Source organism: Hyalella azteca, unplaced genomic scaffold (assembly GCF_000764305.2).
Source record: "Hyalella azteca isolate HAZT.00-mixed unplaced genomic scaffold, Hazt_2.0.2 contig9186, whole genome shotgun sequence".
In the NCBI taxonomy this organism is placed as follows: Eukaryota; Metazoa; Arthropoda; class Malacostraca; order Amphipoda; family Hyalellidae; genus Hyalella; species Hyalella azteca.
In genome coordinates this window covers 6727-27414 of record NW_025939263.1, presented here as the reverse complement: position 1 = coordinate 27414, position 20688 = coordinate 6727, and the positions used below count along the sequence as shown (strand labels likewise).

General features: G+C 38.2%; 1 protein-coding gene across 1 annotated transcript; it reads right to left on the bottom strand.

The window, feature by feature from the left end:
• Window positions 1-10046: 10046 nt before the first annotated feature.
• LOC108665427 lies at window positions 10047-19057 on the bottom strand (the record flags this gene model as incomplete). The annotated part of the gene is given in 3 exon segments (XM_018152179.2): window positions 10047-10051; window positions 10321-11207; window positions 18798-19057. Coding segments are annotated over 3 exon segments (1152 nt in total), but the record flags the coding sequence as incomplete, so codon positions are not given.
• Between the last annotated feature and the right edge of the window lie 1631 nt (window positions 19058-20688).

Genomic DNA, 20688 nt, shown 5'->3' with positions numbered 1-20688 from the left:
AAAAAAATCAGTGAATTATATTTTGTGGTTCCGGCGTCGAGTCTCACTGTTCCGCTTACGCCAAAAAACGCTCGAAGCGAACGCCAATGCAGTTAAAAAACCTATGTCTCTATTGAAATTGAACCAATGAGCTACGGCCTTCTCAACTTAAAGAATTATTCGCATACCGAAGCTGAAAATTCATATACGAAAGTTCTCTTCAATTTAAGAGTTGCTAATGCAACTAGTATAGTCTCCAGTTGTCTATGATGAGATAAAAAATGGCCGCCCAAAAGCAGGCTTAATACTACTACATTACGAGAAAGCAAAACATCGTGAGGTATTATGTACATATATGTTAATTTTAGTAAAATCAGAGACAATAATGCAATTTTCACCAAACCATTACCAGGGTCATAAAAACGTTTTGTTTTTCCTGGGTACAATCTCCCACACATTTATTTACAAATACGAAGAAACATTTCCAAGACAACATCCAACAAATCCCTCATCGTAAATTTTTAGCAAAAACGTTCAGGTGAACAATTCGTTTTGGTCAGAAAAGCGGAAAATTTTCCGCGTTTTTCCGGTGCGGCGAGATCTCGACAAATTCCGTGAAATTTCTCTGGCTCTCAAATATCAGAAGTTTAAGCGTCTAAACGCCACGTCGGCTGGAGAGCCTCTAAATCTAAGGGACCCAGGCGCCTTAATTCGCCTCTTACGGTCAATTAATTTCGGGCCTACAATATCAAGCTCGTGAACTGCCATCGGCGAGAGCCTCTTTAAAGGGAACAAAAGGACGCAATTGGCCAGTAAAGTGTGCTGTTGCTGCACCCATTCAAATAAATACCAGGGCAAGTCTCCTGACTTCAGTGAATCACAAAATAGATTCTTTAGGAGCGCAACGGTTTGTGCTTACTCACTAGTAAATTATAAAAATAATTTTTTATACTTACTGTATTAAAACACACTATTAAATTCTTCTACTCTTATTTTAAACAAAAGTCCCTACAGCAGCAATGTAAGGAATTAGTTCATGGAGGTGTTAGTACAGATGCAGGGATTCAACCTTTCTCCTTATTTGCAAGCCATTCATTAAACAAATTCTCAGTTTCTCAGCTATGGAATTTCAACGCAACGAGCCAGTTGAAAAACTCCCGTATCATTATTTAAGTCGTAATGTGACATTTACCCATCTTATTCACTATATTTAACCTCATAATACCACCGCCACCACGAGTTAATGAAACTAATTATGTTTCCTTTTTATCTTTCAAATTTCTCTGCAGTAATTCTATAATATGCCGAGATGGCGTCGTGATAAATTGTTCATCTGCGAGGTGTAGAAGTTAATTAGTTCTTCCTGAATTAGCCCCGAGAACTCTAAATTACGACGCATAATTTGCTGCGTCTCCAGCCAAATAAAAAATATAGAACTCGGGTAAGATTCACCAGTCTTTTTGCGTGGCTATTTCTTGAAGTCCGAGCCGCTGAGCCAGTAATTCAAACTATCCTATTTTTCTTCACGACAGAAAATTATGCAAAGTATATTTTTTCAGTACCTCAAGAAGTTTCGGATCCTACTTCTAGAAAAAACTTCATTCGCATTTAATCCTCAGTTAATTTTGTCCCCACATTTATTCTGCAGTTCAGTTTTTGAAAAACAATCTTCCGTGCGCAAGATTAGTGGCTTTGGATCCTCACAAAACTCGAAGGCTTTTTTAACGAATAGTCTCACTCTTTGGACAAAGTCTTCGATCAAGTCTCAAGGCAATTGGGAAAAGTAATAACTTTGCTTCGCGTTTTATGACTTCTTCTATAATGTGCGTAGTTTTGACTTTGAAATACTCCACTGTGATCATTATAAAAATTTTATGGTGCTTCACTCAAGAAATCTTCATCGAATTTGTTTAGAAGTAATTACAAGAAAGAATAACAGTTCTTGGTGCCTAAGTTTAAATTTTTAAACTCCTGATGTACATGTTAAATAAGTTCCATGCATGCATGGCATCACCTCTCAATTCATTCTTTGTCACGCCACAGGCAGCAAATGGAGACTATATTAAACTAAAATTGCTAAAAATAAAATATCGGAAATATACCCTTTTCATCGTGTAACTCCTTATTTTTCACTAAGGTAAATGATGCTGAGATATGCGAGGGTATTGCATCATTTCCTCGTACAACAACGTTCACAGTCGCGCTTTATGTGCTATTGAATTAGGCCACTTAAGCAAGGCACGAGTTCTTAGGAGTTATGTGAAGGGCTCATCTCGTTAGTTGTTGCAACAGAGCTCAGCATCAGGCATTATCGTGAACATAAACTCTTGAAATTGCCAGCTTAGCTCCTAAAAACTAACTTGGTCTCGTCGCCGCTTCTTTATTGAAGATCTCTACCGTCGCAGTGGCTCGGCCATCTTTATCTGGCTCTAACCATGACAACATGTTTATTTGCTTAACTTTACATTCATTAAGTATGCTCCAATAACGAAAATGTAAACTATATTTTCAAAAAAGCTGTTACTATGAGATGATGACTACACATAATTGTGTAGTCATCATGACGTGAACATTTACACTATTTTTTACATATCATTCTCATCTCGAACAATGAAGGAAACTCGTGCGAAGACTTCTTCTGCAGACATCAATGCTTTACTTATTTGACGGCAGCCTGGTAGTATAACAGACAGGGAATGGCTTCTAAGGATTGTCTCGATGGCTTAATCAAACCAGTTAGCGTCCCACCTGGCAGCTGAATTGAAACTAAGAGTCCCGTCTAATGAGATCACTAACGAGCTGCGAAGGCGAAACACGATAGTTATTAATGACCATTTCGAGACATTGAAGGTATCGCTTGAAATAAGAGGCGTACGTGTGAGAGGAAAGAATGAAAACTCATATTGAGGTAATAAATATCCCACCAACTTGTTAACTGTAAAATTAATGATTTCACAATATCAGGAAAGCAATGGAGCAAAATGGATGGAGAGCAAAATGAAAAACATTTGCAGTTCATGTCTTCCTGTTATTCCCTGCAAAGGGCTTCATGATGTTACTCTAAAAGCAAATTTTATACTTTGATAAATTTTCGTAGTTTGTAAAGACCTATTGAACTATGAACGTACATTCAGGACAATGCATAAATTTCTGTTAATAACCGAGTTCAAAAATTAACTCAGTCGGATATTTCTTTTGTCGAATAAATTTAGTCTCGTAAATTAATATCAGACAATATGGCGAAAAATGCTTATGAATCATACTCGTGATTTTACTGTTATGCAACGCAAGCAAATCTTATCATGTTACCTTTTCCAGACGACATACAATCAACCTTCATAAGCGCCAGCTGAATGTGATCTTTTACGTTGATTGGGACTCTGAATCTTTCTTCTTCAAAAAGTCATTCTCTGCTGAACATTTTCTTACATTTTTGGTTAAAATTCGCTTATTGTGAGGGCATTCGTCATCGGCCATGAGTGTCATGGTTGAGTCGTCAATGCCAAGCGTGACGGAAGCCTACGAGCCAAAGAGTGCATTTCGGAAGACGAGGCATCCCGCCGCTCCATTTTCTGTCCCAAGAACTCGCGTCAATTCTAAAAATGGTGAAATATGAAGCTGTGTTAAGCTCGGAATATCATCCCAGTGGATGTTTTCATTCGATTTGAAAATTTTATTTTGAAACGTTTGCAATTTAAGGCACAGTGTTGCAGGCGATGCTATGAACGATATTTTGTGCGAATGTAGGTGCATTATTCCATCGGTGTATTGCTTTTGATTTTTTTACATTTCGCACTCATTTATTTTATAAAGCTGAAATTCCACCAACTTTCTTTTCCTTTCAATGTCATATGAATGCGTTGCTTCATTTCATTTCGATATCCAGCAAGTATGAAAATTCACCGGGAATTTTATTTCGTTTCTAGGCAATGCACGAATCTCACTGGAAATTAAGAAATTCTAAATTTTACATGTTATTTTTTGTGACTATTCACTGAGAAACCATTGGTGCCTCCTGGACTAATGTATGTGGCAGTTTGTTACGAGACTTGATTAATTCATGGGAAGCATCGTTGCGATTCTCTATGCAGAGAGCATTGAGAGAGCCTGAAGATCATCATACTGACAGTTGCGCTGTCAATAACAACGAGCTAACATTGAGGAATACAAAACCAATTTGAATTTTTTTTTTAGTTTGGCCCCCATCGTACAGTTCCATGCAGGGTCGTTGGTTGATGGATTTGGCGATACAGATGCCTGAGAAGTGGCGACTTGTGCTCAAAATCATCATATTGAATTCATGCCTAACGACAACTATATAACAGGCAAAGATTTTCATAAATGACGAGTATAAAATGACCTGTTGACTGATGTTTCTTACAACTAGTCCTTAGATATGAATGAACTGGTAATTTTTTACATTAAAATAAATTTAATTAAGAGATTTTGCATAATGTTTAATCCCTTATTTGAATTTACTTGATTCACAACCACTCTGTTCGAGTAAAAGTAATATCTCAAAACGCGATGAATGGTGAAAATTGTGAATACGCCCTTAAATATCCCGTACAAAAGATATTTATGTTAATTTCGTAAGTGTCGTCAACACTGACACCAGCAGAGTTGACGATACTTCCGGAATTTTGGATGAATTTCCTTAGGCTTACGTGAATTTTTCCATTGGCATACGACCTCAATAGGTTTTTAGGCTTACGACCTCAATAGGTTTTTATGCTTACGACCTCAATAGCGATACTCCACATGCCTTGACTCGAGCTTCTCGACCGACACTGCGCCGCTCATCTTTAACCAACAACGAGGTACCGTTTATCGCTCGCAGCTTTGCGTGATTCCCAAAAAACGGGCGGATGTTTGTTAAAGCTGCCTGAGGTGTAGAATACTTAACAGAAACTCGATGGGGTATTGCCATCGTAACCTGATACTGGCTAGGGACTGCACGCTAACAAATTGAGCTGTGATCATGGACCTTTCATGTTCTAAAACTAAATTCCTTCACTATTATTGGTTAGTGAAGTGTCTATTCCCATTTTATCGAGAAGTTATCTAGGTTATCGATAGGCAAAATTGCGTTACTAAAACAAAATCGAAACGGTCAAATGAAGAATCGGTTATTTCTGATTTCAGTACAAAGTCTCACTTTTACCATCGATACAGGATCTCGGCCAACAACTAGCATACCAAAACATGTGATTTACCTTGAAAAAGTTATCATAAAATACAGGTATTTTACACCCCTTAAGATAACTCAGAGAACTCAGCCTTACGAACAATATCTTATAATGCTTGTCTAGGCTTTTACAGTGATGCCTGAGACTGCAACATTTGTTCAACAATTGAAGATTCTATTTACCTAAGTCAACAAGTCAATCGAATCAACGCTGGAAGTTAAGCTCGATTCTCCCACGACTTTTCTTGGAGCTCACTTTTCGACGAGCGTCGTTGGGGCTCGAAATGCTTGGCATCATTGACGCAATTTCATTTATTTCTTACATCACCAGCAGATTTTTATCCCGGATACATTTTTTATTTTTGCTGAAATACCAACACATCTTTTCGAGGCTATTCAGGCGCAGCTTCATTTATTCGCATCGCGATGCTGTTGAAGGCTTCACTGCCCGCAGTACCAAATGAACTGCTCTCAAATAAAAGCAAAAGCCTCTCATTCTTTTCAGTGGCAGCGAATGAAACAATCCCCGAGAGTAATTCCCTTCTCTAAAAGTCCCAGTCTAACGAGGAAAAGTTGCCATCGAACAATAATCGCGGAAAAAGATAAGGTCTCGCTGAGAACAGTCATTTTGCATCTTTTATACCGTGAATTAAGTAGGGCCAAGGAGGTTCACGGCTGGGGAGACACCCGGCATATTGAATTTAAAGCAGCGCAAATACACGGAATGAAGTTCATGTTCTCCAGCATTCATACGTCGTATTTTTCAAGGCGTCTTGCTTCTATTTATAGATGTAACGGGACTTCAAATATTTGGGGGATTATTTGCAAGATATAAATAGGCCAATAGGAGCTTCGCGTTCTTAGACTTTGCTAAGTTCTATGATCGATGATTTTTTTAGGAGTCAATTTTAAGTTTTGAGTAAAAGGACACTGAAATATCAAAGAGCTTTTTCTCAATTGGTTGTTAAAATAGCAAAAGTCAAACGTTTATGAAAAACAAAAAGAAGTAATCTATCACAAATCTGATATACAACATGTGGCATTGGAACAAATAACTTCCTGCATTTAGGAGACTTCTATTAAATGATATTGTGATGCCATAATAAACATATATTTGTCAGTATTTTTAACTTTGAAAAGTTATACGAACAAAATTTCTGAAAAAGTATAAACGATAACTTCAGTTCATTTCTGCAATTATCAATAGAATAATTATTTTATATACAATATGAGCTCTAGTTACAGTTAAAAACTTATGACAACAACATCGTTGATCTTGACTTTGACGAAATTTTAAAAATGCATTCCTTATCAAAGCCTTGGATTACACAGGATCTCACCTACCAAAATAATTCGATTTTCGAACATGTAACAATTTTATGGGGATGAATTCTAGACTCACGAGTGTCATAAAACCGAAGCTGGACAAGTTCTGTAGCCACACACATCACAAATTTCGGGCACCATGATGGAGCACAAGGACTGCCGGCGGCCGGCTCGGCGCCGAGCTTTATGGCAGACGAGACTGCCAGGGGCCAGCGCGCTGGAGTCTGGACCTCGACAATGGAATGGCTGACTTAAATTTTCCCGTACTGGAGAGCCAGCCGGAATGGTATTTCCAGGTAAGTATATTATTTCAAGATCGTCACGGTATTTTCAGGCCGGTATGGTTTTCCAGGCCGGTATGGTTTTCCAGGCCGTTATGGTATTTCCAGGACGGTATGGTATTTCCAGGACGGTATATTATTTCAAGGTCGTCATGGTATTTCCAGGACTGTATGGTATTTCCACGCTGGTATGGTATTTCCAGGACGGTATGGTATTTCCACTCTGGTATGGTATTTCCAGGACGGTATTGTATTTCAACGCTGGTATGGTATTTCCAGGCCGGCAAATAGTATTTCCAGTGACATGTTGCGGGATATTTTCTTTGTGGCTCACACGACTAGAAGAAAAGTTGCAAAAATCATCTGATTGAGTAACAATAAATGATTTTTGCTTAGCTTTGTAGATGAAGATTTTCATTTTAAATGTGATGACTTAGTACATGAATTACACATAAGATGAGAAGAAAGGTTCAAATTTTATAATTGAATATCATAAGCTCAACCAACAAATGCACGTATTTCAGTTTAAATTATTGAGAAAGAAGTCCTCTTCGTGATCGAATTAATTATTTCTAAGCAATTGTTTCTCCTACAAATTTAACAATACAATTTTGATGTATAATTGTTACTAATTTCACTGCCTCAGGTAAAAGAGAACCAGGTTTTAGAATTAATCGAAGAATGTTTTACTTGACAGAAATTCTCATGTCCATTCCAGAGATTCTTTGTGTATTCTCTCTCTTCCTTACACTCGCCAAATCATATCTCTTCCATTAGTTCCTCGACAGTGCCGGAAAAGTCATATCAGATCTCGACCTCGGTTTCAGAAGTCTGGCCTGGCAGACTGCGGCCCAATTTAAGCCATCCTGACGTCCTAATGCGTCGTCTATAACTCACGACTAAAGCATTTTCCTGTATCTGGGTCGCGATGTTTAGGAAAAGCACAACCAGGTGCACGCACATGAGTCATCGGCACAGTATCGTCAGCGTTACTAACATGAAACAACAGCTTTAAATAATAGCTTGAAACACTAGCATGAAACAAAACCCTTTAAACAACAGCTTGAAACACTAACATGAAACAACACTTTGAAAGATTAACATGAAACAACAGCTTTAAACAATAGCTTGTGACACTAGCATGAAACTCAAATTTGACGGTCCGTCGCTGCGGAGATGCCACTCCATCGCGATCAATGTTCTCTTTGCGGCCACCGCCTCGCAGGTGCACGTAAACTGCACAAGAAACAGCATATAAAGAAATATACACGTTTCATGGAGTATAAACAACGCAAATATAATACATATATGCATTATATAATATGCATATGCAATCACACCTAATAGTTATATTATATACAACGCATATATAATACCACGTTCTTTATATTAATATGAAGAACGCAGCTAATGAGTGTAGGTGAGCAGATGCAGAATTTAAGCAAATAAATTGAAAAGCACAAACAAACGAAACTTCGGAGTGTGGTGGAAAACAGCAGCAGAATATAAACAAATTAAATGCCAGGTGAAAAAACGAAATTCAAAAGTATGGTTGAGCAGATGCAGGAGTAGCAGGCAGCCAAGTCCGCCACCACCTACACACTCGCCTACCAGCAGGCAGCCAAGTCCGCCACCACCTACACACTCGTCTACCAGCAGGCAGCCAAGTCCGCCACCACCCACACAGTCGTCTACCAACAGGCAGCTAAGACCGTCCCCACATGCACGAAAACGATGCTCGGGTCCGCCGCGTTTAAAGATACATTGGCGTGCCCATGCAAGGTCCTCTTTAAAGGCCGCGTTGGAGGAGGCGGGCTGTCGTGGACAAACCACCCTAAAAAGTCCTCGCCCCCCAAAATCCTGGCCCCCGTTGCCCTGTCCTCGCGCACCTAAAACGCTTATTGCCTTTTGCTCCTCTCGTGGTGTCTCTTGAACGAAGGGCCTCAAGTTTTTTCTGACCGAGCTTTTCTATGATAAAAATTGCCATCGTACAGACTTGAGGAATTAAGCTCCGCACGATACGTCAAATTGACTTCATAGCCTTAGCATCAAATTTGCTATTTTTATTTGATACTTTTATCTATTGGAACTAACGATAGGGGAGCTCGCTTAAGATTCCTTATTGATACTAAGTGTAAAACAATATTGTTGCTGAGTAATGCTCTATTTATTTGTTTAGTAATTGTTCATGGGCATTAATTTTGAAATGGTTAATGAAGATTCGTAACTTTAGGAGAACCGAGTGTTGAGTGTAAGAATGCTATAAATTTTTTATACCAAAAACATTAACTTATTAAGACACATACAAATATGGCCGTTGAATAATAAGCCATTCCAGCGTCTACTTTCGAGTCTAAACTTGATTATCGAAATCTTTTATTATTGTGCTCTGAAATATTGCATCGAGCACTCTACCTCCAGAAAAAACAGAGACTGTCCATTTATCTCAAGCCTTCACAGGTCGTGTCTACGTGAGGCCACTTTCTCGCCTCTTTCTATGGCAGCGAAAATATTTGAAATGGTAAACAGCCTATAAAAAGGGGATTCTCGCAACCTTCATTTAAATAGGCATCGCATTTGTGATGGAATCTCTGTTTTTAAACGTTTGGTGTGCAACCTCGTCTCCCAAGAAGGAACATTTGCATGTCTATAAGCCTGTGGCAATTCATGGGTCATCTTTCAAGCCACCATTTCTGAATGGATTACATTGAATTTTATTTGCTTTGCAAAACCTATTGTGCGCGTAAAATGTATGGCCGAAAGTGATCGCTTAAAAATTACGTCAGTCATTCGTGATGACTGACATACTGTATTATAATACCCATACTTTATGGTACTCTTCTGCACTCTTCTGTGTCACAGGAACTCTAAATACTGAGATGTCATTCTTGTAACAAATAAAAGTTGGCACTCGCACGATCAGACAAAGTGCGATATCCGATTACGTGGTACGGTCCTAAGCAATAAAATCTGGAGGTAGTTCCTCCTGTCGTGGCTTTGCAGTCTGAAACTTTTGCCCGGTGCCTTTACTTGAGATTATAGCTGCGTTGAGGCACTAAAGCTGCCAACGGGCCTGAGTCTAAGGTATGTTCCTAGCTAACGAAATTATATATAGCACACCCAAAATGAGCCAAAAATACAACGTATGGTCGGTATCAGACATTTCTTCCTGGAAATTCGTATCAGCCCTTGCATGAATTTAAATTGCAGTAGATATATTTACTTCGTGAAATAGTTCAAGTACATCCGTTCCTTCTAAAACTTCCGATACTTCAAGCTGTAGTAGTGAACGAGTAATACGCATTGGAATGAGAAAAAGAAGTTTGTTGTTATTGATCGCTCAGTAGAACCCACACTATTTTACCTGTATCATTTCATCTTTTAAATCGGAGCAACTCAATCAAAAAGTATTTTGTATTTAAAATTAAAGTATACCCAGGGGAAGAACTAAATTATTTTACAAAGCCTTAAAAACTATTTAAGGTTAGGAGACACAAATGAAGTGAAAAGTTTTAAAAACTTAATTGAAAAAATTTTGTTTCTTACCTCGAATAATTCTTGACCTTGTGTCCCCATGGATGTAGGAAAACTTGCCGCCGCATACTCGCAGGGATGTCGGAGAGAAGCCATCATCTTCAACGCCATCGCCACGAAAGAGCCTTCTCGTGGAGTGTCCTTCATCGACGCCTTCATCACGAAGTAGACTTCTCGTGGAATGTCCCTCATCGGCGCCTTCATCACGAAACAGACTGCTCGTGGAGTGTTTAGTTTTTGAAGGGAATGGTGGACTCCATAAGACCCTTGACTTCGACGAAGAACGATCTCCACCAGAATCTTCGCCGTGTGGTGACCTCCGCCTAGAGAAATAACCAAGGTCTCGAATGTCGTTTTTTGCCGCGTGAGTGTTCACGGAAGGCCGCAACCGATCGTCGAGAGCAGCAAAACCACCACTAGCGGCGCGTGAGTCAGGAAACGTGGAACTCTCGGAGGTCAGCGGGGTATTTCGGTTGAATGTCGGCGCAATCTTTGAACGCTCGTCTGTGGCCAAAATGGGAGATGAATTGGTTTGCGTGCGGCTTGTGAATTCGAGATAAATTCTTTGCAGCAGCATGGCAAGTTCTGAATTTCCTGCTGAATTTTTGTTATCGGGTGAATTTTTTGTTTCTTCGTTAGTGATAGGAACTGTTGCACGATTGTGCATGCTTTCATGAGCAGCATGTGGGCTTTCACTATGAACATTTTGGGTCCCTGGAAAAACAGAACGATTTGCTGCAAAGACTTCTGGACCAGCATTTAAAACTTCGGTACTATCATGAGCAACTCCATTACTGCGAGGGAAATCGTGTGAACTTTGAAGGAGTGTGGAGACTGGCACCAGGACGGCAGGAAGCTCCAGGAAGTCCCTGGAGCAAGGTCTTGAGCCAACTCCAGCCCTGATAAGATAAGGAATCTCGAAAAAAGTTATTTCATAATAACTTCAGAAGTTAACTTGGTCATGAGAGAAAGTTAGTTCACAATGCAATAAAGGTGCCATAAGAGAGCAATTCCGAACATACGTTTGTCAGGTACAAAATATTTGGTCATCATATTTCAGTATACGAAAATATTTCATTATTTACAAAATAATGCTCGTAATTAACTCGTAAATTTTTATCTTCTTTCTTTTGGCAGAGTCGTTAAAAGTACCCAAGTTTACAGTTACGAGTTCAATGAAGAAACTCAAAATATCAATTGTTTGGTCCTATGTTACGATGTATGGATAATTTTCGATGCCATATTGAGGGGAGTTTAGCCTTATCATATGAACCAGAGTTTCGTTTTTCCGGAATTTTCGACGTGTATGTATAGAAACGTTGCTCGTGTCAGTTCACTTTAAAATGCAAAGATGAACCATTCGTCGAAGATACCAAACGTCTAACAATTCATGCGGCAATAAGATAACTCTTTTCTTGACCCCAATAATAATTAATTAACAACTAATAACTGGGACAGTTTAACAATCGACAAAATAACTATTCAAATTCATACCTTCATTTCCACTCAAATAAAGTTTTCATTATGTATATTAATTTTGATTAATTGACAACTAAGAACTTGGAAAGTTTAACAACCGACAAATTAACTATTCAAATTCATACCTTCATTTCCACTCAAATATATTCAGTATATTAATTTTGATAGCGGACTATATCATCCAAAAGTTCCACTACAATCGCTGCTCAGTACAATCCTGCACGTAACTCTGATTGCAAACGCAAAAAGTTCGCGAGTTACAGCCTAGAGCGACATCTCCGCTGCATCGGACTGTAAGACTATCGTCTAAACCTGGAACATGGACGATTCTGGACGCCTGAAATGAAAGCCGCGCACAAGTTTTCCTCATTGACATGGTTCCGAAGTTAAACGATGGCTGAAAGGTCAAGGCCTCCTTCGACGCCATATAATCGTGAATGGAATAACCCGGGCTAAGTTATCGAAGCTGCTGGAATTCATGGGTATAAAACTCGGACCCATTTCGTGTCTGGAGACGGCAGTTTTAGGTGCCCCGAGCCGTGAAATATTAGAAGCGAATTCCGCAAACGTAACTTACAAGTCGAGGAAAAATCCAACGTTGCTAATTTTACGAGACGATTTCTAATACTATGTTAAGGTACCGCTTAATTCGATGGCGTGTAAAAATTATACTCATGCAGTGAGCGCGTTAGTTTTTCCTCGTGATGTTAAGAGAAGCGTTTAGAAAATGCATTACTTTCGAAGAGCAATATGCGTCCAACAGTAGCTTTAAAGGTTATGTTAGAAATTTCTCAAAATTTACACAAGACGAAGACTGAAAAAACTTTTTCGTTAACATCATCTAATTTCACAGGCATTCTCTTGCTTTGTAAAGTTATATATAAAATTTTCTTGACGTAATCCCTTGCTATAATATTCAAGTTCTGCAACAATTCTGTAAATTTCAATAAATCTTCATATTATTTTTCTAATGCCGTTTCGAAGGAAAGAAAAAAGGGTGTTTCGAAAAAGTTTTGTCCCTCCACATAAAGTTTTTCGGTCAACCCTCGACATCAAACCCTCGTAACGATTCTTAGATCCACTTCCATAAAATATCGAATGCTCCAAATACTTTGTCCCCGAATTTCAAAGTAGCTCGGGAGCCAATTTTAAAACTGCATGAACATCAGACCAGACATCTGAATTTCTTTTGCTCATTTAGAATACAAAGCACTATGATGGATCCTCAAAATAAAAGGATTTGGATTGTATCTATAGTCACAAGATCCTCTAAAAAGGGATTGGATTGAATCTATAGCCATGGACCTGTACTTTTTTAAGAAGAAACCGTTAAATGATTTCACAAAAATAGGATCGCCTGACAAATACATGAACAAATTTCTTTCGTTAGTTTGCAAGATGAGTTTAGAAGTGCATTTCTAGCCCACCCAATTCAGCATTTCCTTGCTACTTCGCGAGCTGAAATTAAGGCAAGGCGACGTGATGGATGCTACCTTGACATCATGAGATGGAAAACATACAAGGAAAGATAGAGCATCACAATGGAAGCAGATTGCTTATATACGGAGCATTCCAGTTGCTATACAGGGACGTTAGCAGGTGGTATATAGTTAGGGCAACATGGGGGCAAAGGGACCACTGCGGGCCATGGGCCCATAGCGTGTTTCCCGCTAAGTATGTCAGATATTGGTCCGTGCGCTCTACCGCCGGTCGACTGTTTCACTGGGATGAAATGTTCGTCTCTACGTTTTGCGAAGAGTTTGCGTTCTTAAGTTACTTGCAAATAACTGTTTTAGCTCAGATAAAAGTTTTTTTACTGCTAAAAACTGTTTTCGATTACTCTACATGAAGCCTTTGAAAGAACTGATAATTATATTTCGACAGTTTTATTTATAGGGATAATTTTGAGTTCAAGTTTAGACTGTTAGCTTTTAAAACAAAATGTTCACACGTTATAAATTGAAATGATACTTGGGGCAATGAGCCCAGAGTGTCACGGGGCAAATCGCCCATGGTGAGCTCATTATCCCACGGTAAAGTCTTGTGTTGTACATCATTAGATTTGACTCAATGAGCTCCTCAAAACTATGACTAGCTCTTTGAATTACAAATTACACATCATGTTATATGATTTTTTTATTTACAACATTATGCGCAACTATAGAGGAAGACCAATGTAGCCAACTATTCTCAAACTTAACTTTAGAATGTCTTGGAGGAAATTAGGAATGACGAATTACCAAGTGCTAAAATTGCCAAGTAAGCGTTGCGTCGGCACAAAAACGGCAAGATGAAGCAACCTGAAGTTCTTTGTTTGTAAAGTATTGTTTTATCATGTTTAACAAAAATTATGAAATTGGGGTAATGGGACCAGGTGTGGGTGCCTTGCCCAAAGCCCATGGTCTCATTGCCCCAGTGGTGAGGCAATGGACCTATTTTGACACTTTTTACAAAATTGTATTTCATTAATAATTGAATAACTCTATATGCGTGTAATTCACATCATACATTCCTCAAAATATAACTCAGTACTCACTGCAGTGAGTGACAGAGAGCGCATTTTCTTGTCAACGAAAACGTGAAGTCACGGACAGACGGACAGACAGACGGACATGACGAGCACAATAGAGCATTTTTCCATAAATGAGAAAATGCGCTAAAAAGGGGTAGGCCGCTGCCCCATGTTACCCTATAATTAAGACGAAATGATACGAGTGATATTCCGTTTACATATTCAGTTCCATTATTATATTTCATTCATAAATCCATTTCTAAATTTCGAGGTATAAATTGATTGAACACAATCACCAAAGTTGCCAAAAATTGTATACCTCATGAAAATATAACATCATTTTTGGGTTCAGATTACCCTTAAGAGTGAATATTTTGTAGTATAACATAAACAACTACATTATATATTTCCAAAACTGTGCTATACACTACCAAATGGAATGTAAGCAGGTTGAGCTATATCAGTACAAAATGCGGGTAGCCAATATTAAATATGTCCTATGCCCTCTACTGGCGCTTCAAGTCTGCAAACTTTACTAATAAAAAATCTTAGGAAAGTAAATTTACATAATGGATTTACCATTAATATCATTCATGATAACAGCAATAAGATGTGGTACACTAAATATAATAACACTTGATGCATTGTAAGAAAGTGTCAGCTAGGGACGTCCAAATGGTTCAAATTTGGTAAATTTTTTTTTCACTCATATCAGTCGGCAGTCCGACAAGAAGACTCTGCAGATATTAAACTTCGGGGAGTTAGAGACCCAGAAACTCGCAACACATGAGTTCTTGGGTGGCCATCACTGCAGTTTCTTCCTCCTAGACAATGAATTGTGGAGGAAGTTTCAACATTAAACTTTGTCCGCTCAGCATGTTTGTGCATGCTGAATGTCGCTTTTCACTCCGAGGAATGATGGAAGACTTGGAATAGATGCGAATAAATAGCGAAAATTCGAGCAATGATTCAATGCATTATTTTCACGTAGCACGAAGATTTCATGGCCATGATAAGATAAATAATGTGTGCATTCAACAATGATCGTTACTTGTAGCCAAAGTCTAACATTACAGCAGAAAGACTGTGAGAGTGTGCTTAACTATGAATTACACGTATGTCCAATGTCAAGACTAGTGTTTGCAATACGGCTGAGTCAGTCACCATTGAAGGAAGCGTCACTCATCAGTGGGAGATAAATTTTCGAACATGTGCTAAGACTCGAGTGTTTGCAATACGGCTGCGTCAGTCACCATTGAAGGAAGCGTCACTCATCAGTGAGAAATAAATTTTCGAACATGTGCTAAGACTCGAGTGTTTGCAACACGGCTGCGTCAGTCACCATTGAAGGAAACGTCACTCATCAGTGAGAGATAAATTTTCGAACATGTGCTAAGACTCGAGCGTTTGCAATACGGCTGAGTCAGTCACCATTGAAGGAAGCGTCACTCATCAGTGAGAGATAAATTTTCGAACACTTGTTAAGACTCGATTGTTTGCAATACGGCTGAGTCAGCTACCATTGAACTTATGAAGAAGATGTTTGTCACTCACTCATCGGTTTGTGACAGATTTTTGAATATGTATTGCATTGCACATATGTCCGTATCAGCAGTAGAGTTTACGCAACCTATGGTTTACATGGCACGTAGGGTGATGCCCATATGAGACGGAGCTGAGATCTCGAGGAACTCTCGCTGCTAACGAGCCAACCTGATTACGAAGCAAATTAGTCTGATGAGCGTCTGCCTTATCACGTCACGTCGGATACGACTAAATTGGTCCGGAAAGTCTGAAGAATGTGGATAAGAATAAGAGGCAAGAAAATATTTCATATAGACAGGGATTGTGTTTCTAAAATTGTATAAAAAAATAATTTTTATTGTGGAGCACATGTTAGGGGCGGGATGTGAAATGGAAAAATTTTGTATTGCGACAAACTATCAGACTAATATAAACGATAGTCTTTATTTCTCGAAAAAATGTGTTGTGTTGTAATGAGTAAAGTTATCACGAGTTAGAAAATTATCGAAGAGTTGATCCGGAAAGATTCGCGTATTCATACAATTTCTTGCCACCTCCGGGATTCGTGAAATCTTTTTGTTGTACTTGACTTTATTTGTTCTTGTACACTTATTGGGAGATTACCTGCTTCAGTGTGGGAGAGAAATATTTAAATGCATAATAAATTAATCAAAACAATTATCACTTCGTAATATAACCCCAAAAATTTCCTTTTGGGCGCATTTCTCAAGCTAAATGTTGACTAAATTAAAATAATGGCTGCGAACGCGATACATTAAGAGCACAGCCTTGAACGAAATTATTTTCGAGAGAAATAATTCATAGAGACGCTTCAAGGCTGTCTCTAAATAACGATTGCTATATATTCTATACAATATTCGATAGTATATACTCAATTGCTGTATAATTGTAATTGTAGGGATCTTGGCAGAATTTTGTCGATTTTTAACACAATTTAATGATGAAAAAGATCAGAGTAACCGACGTGTTGAATTTAGATTTAAGCGAGCGGGTTGACGATCCCGTAGCAGTATGCGAATTCTATATGTGGACTTGCTTGGGTTACGTGCAAGAATTTGTGTGTGTAATTCAATAACTGCTGAGTTACGGAGACTGTTCTAGTGTCGTGTTTATATTTTACGGTGTCTGTTACTGTATTTACCATCACGTGTTTACTAGGGATGCATTATTATTGTGTTTGTTGATATTTAAGGCTTAATTTCATTTTGATTTAGGTGTGAAGTAATTTATGTAATTGAATGTAAATTAGACTTTGTTCTTTGTAGAAGTCACCCTAAAACAAGCCGATACCTGCGTCTTGCCGCTCCTGTGCTCTAATTAACTCTAATCTAGTATATACTTTTGTTTGCCAGCATTATTTATATAATTGTTTCTGAAAGCAATTTTTATTTGGACATTGGCACGCAAGATCATTACATGATTCTAAATTTTCATCCAAGCATCACTACAAAACTTTTTCTTTATTGTTATATTCCTAAACTTTTATTCTATGGAGATAAGGAAATTCATCAGCAGTACGTGCATATGAGGATTTTAATTGGTTCTTGCATACAGACCTTCGAGCGTATTTTTCAAAGCCAAATTGTTGTTTCAAGTATGCAAACTAATTAAAGCCTTGGAATTGCTGCTTGGTCGCGGTACTCATAAACTTTATATGACTTATTCAACTTTTAGAGTTAATGATTCGTCAACCGTTTGACAAATAATTTTTCCACGACTTAAATTGTATCACAAAAGTGGTGGTCCGTTACCTGCACGTGGGAGCAGCCGTGAAATTATTATTTGTAGCGTGAAATTATTTTCCAATAAAGCAGATCAGTAATCTCGGAGATCAACTCGTTGCATTTGTAACTAATTAACAGGTAATTTAAAAAAAATTAACAGGTCGTTCAGACAAAAAATGCACACGTGCAGCTTATTCAACAATTCACACGGTACTGTAGCAGCTGGATATAATTACTGGACGACACCTATGTATATCGCTGAATAAAAACGAATCGCATTAATTGTTCCAAAAACATATAAAAATTAAATCTTACGTTCTTATTGGAAACAGAAAAAAATCTGAGTTCTCGGTGAAAACCTTTGCCCATGCAAAATATATTCAAATGTATCCCACTAAAGCAGCTTTTACCATGAATATGTATAAAACAACCCCGACTTCGCACCAAACTCATATTTGGTGCAAAGGAAAGCCATTGCAATTTCCCTGTTCCGTTCCAAAGGCAGAACAATGCTCTAGCAAACGCCTGATCGCCACCCTTTTCATCACTTGAATAAAACAACGCAATGTGCAGTGGAGCGTAAAGCTAAAACAATGAAACCCTATACGTGCTAACTGCTCGATGTTTGTGTAGGTTTTCTAGCTGGCTTGAAACCAGAGAATTATTATCGCTGGCAGAATATTCCTAAAATTTTAGTGATGATGACAATATGCAAATATTTTTTCTTAGTGATTCTTTCACGATAATAAAATTTAAATATATGATTCATGCATGGATATCTTATTTGCTTTACTCACTTTACTTTTATGCATTATTCATTTCATGTTACGCAACCAGAAACGGTTTAATCATATTTCATTGTGTCTTCGGGCTCTGATCACGACCAAAGAAGACGGTAATTCCTGCCTGAAATCATTTAACTGCATGTAGTTATAAAATTGCCTCTAATATTCATTGATTATTCACAAAACATTTTGCGCAGCTATGCCTCGCATATAATAGACAGCAAATGCTGGTCAATTTAATTTAAACTTAAGCTATCAACTGCTATCCCGTCTTAGGATTCAATCTAACTCCCATCGCTGCTAGAATTCTTCCCATCTCCTCTAAGGGAAGTTAACGCAGGCGATGAATTGTCTGAAATTTTACAGGATTTTTGTTCCTTGAACGACTTGACTTGTGCCCGAAGTTGGCAGCGGTACAGTGGCCTTGAGAACTTTGTAACTTACCTGTCGGCTGGAACGCGCCTCGAATTAAGTTTTTGAAGTCCGAAAGTTCGAACTTGGGGCGACTTGGAACCTCGAGTTGCGAGGGCGACACGAGAGGGTCGAACAGAATCGTGAGGCTGGCCGGACATAAAAAATGCAGCGTCTTTTTCTGGAGCGGCCGAGTCTTCAATAATTACGCCAGGTCGTGACGGAAGTGATTCACTTGACAACTTGAAGGATGAATCTTGATATTCAATTCTGCTAGACGATGAAACTGAACCGTCGTCTAATATTTCCATTTGTCCTTTATCTTGAAAATATTCAGGTATTGTAGAGAATGGATTTTGAGTCATTGTGCGCTGCAATGAAACGGTGCTGTAGCCCTGGCCATCAGAGGAAAAATCACGAAAACTATCAAAATTCGCGGGGCCGGTGTAATTTACAGAACCAAATGTATCGGCAGAAGCAATAATATTGAACGGACCAACAATATTGAAAGGATTGTTGGCAAGAGTTTCGTCTGTGGTGGACAACTCGAGTACGGTGCTGTTGACGGGCTTTCGGATGCAGATGTCGTAGTTTAAATCGTTCAAGTACTCGCCGTTGTGGAAGTTGAAACTCTCTAGAACTCCTTGATGGCTGAGATGATACTGAAGGCAACCACGCGGAGCTGCAATGAAAAATCTGAACTTAATTTTTTCAACGAAGGTTCACTCTTGTAGTCTACACTTCAATAATGAGAAAAGCTGATAGAGAATAATTTAACGTATTTCTAGGTTGTACATTTATTTCTGTTGACCCGTATACGCTTTGTAATAATTCACCAATACAAATTTGCTTAAACTAAAAAAATTAATGGAAATTTGATTCAAAGTTGGGATATGACGAATTGATATAACATTTGAAACACGGGTTAATTGTTTCTGCAAAAATTTTTAATTAGAATTTATTAGTGGTTGTTATATTTCGAGGAGAAAAATGTCAACGCACATAATAAAGGTGGTCAAATTTATCCATATGAAGTTAATGTTTTCAAATAGTCGTAACTTTTAATATTAATTTGCTATTTTTCTCATCTCCTTCAACATACTTTCATACTAGATAATTATTTTTCTATTTTTGTATTTGAATACTGATAGCAAGATAAATCTTCGATTTACGAATGTTTGAAAGTATAAGCTCAAATTATATTTGAAAATTTAATGTTCTAAAGCAGATTTGTTTCTAGTGTAATTGACAAAGACTTTCAAAATCGTATGAACCTATCAAATCTAGAAAAAATATCCGCTTCTCGGAATGTCAAAACATCTCGAGTACAAACATCAATCGATTTTTATAACCCGTGCCAGAGATGCTTGTTCTTTATCTTAGTGTTTTCAAGGAAACATGAAAGGGAGTGAGGATGTTCTAACGAGCACCCAAGCCTTGCACAGCTGCACGAAATAAAATCATGGAAGTCTTACGGGTTCAATTCAGGACCCTTTTGAAGTGGATTGAGAATAGGGAGCCTTGAGTTGGTTTAGGGCCAGGATTATAGAGATTTTCTTTTGTATTCTTCCATTCGATAAAAAAATTTTCGAATTTAATGCCTGATATCAAAAAGATTATCTTATATGATTCGAATTAGAGAATCCATGGTACCGAAATGCGAAAAAAAGAAGTGGGCGAGATGCCTTGGATGAATTGGCGTTCCCTATGAACTTGTGAAATGCGTGGGAATTTCACATACGATGAGATGCATTCTATAGATATCTCCTCCAATTGCGTATTTACATCATGCAAGCATCCATATTTCTAACGGTAGATTTGAGAACATAATCCCACCTGAAGGTAACATTTGTTCAATTATTGAGCCTTTACTAGCTGCATGTAGCTTAATTATCACTCAGCATGCAATGGGGTTTGAACAAAG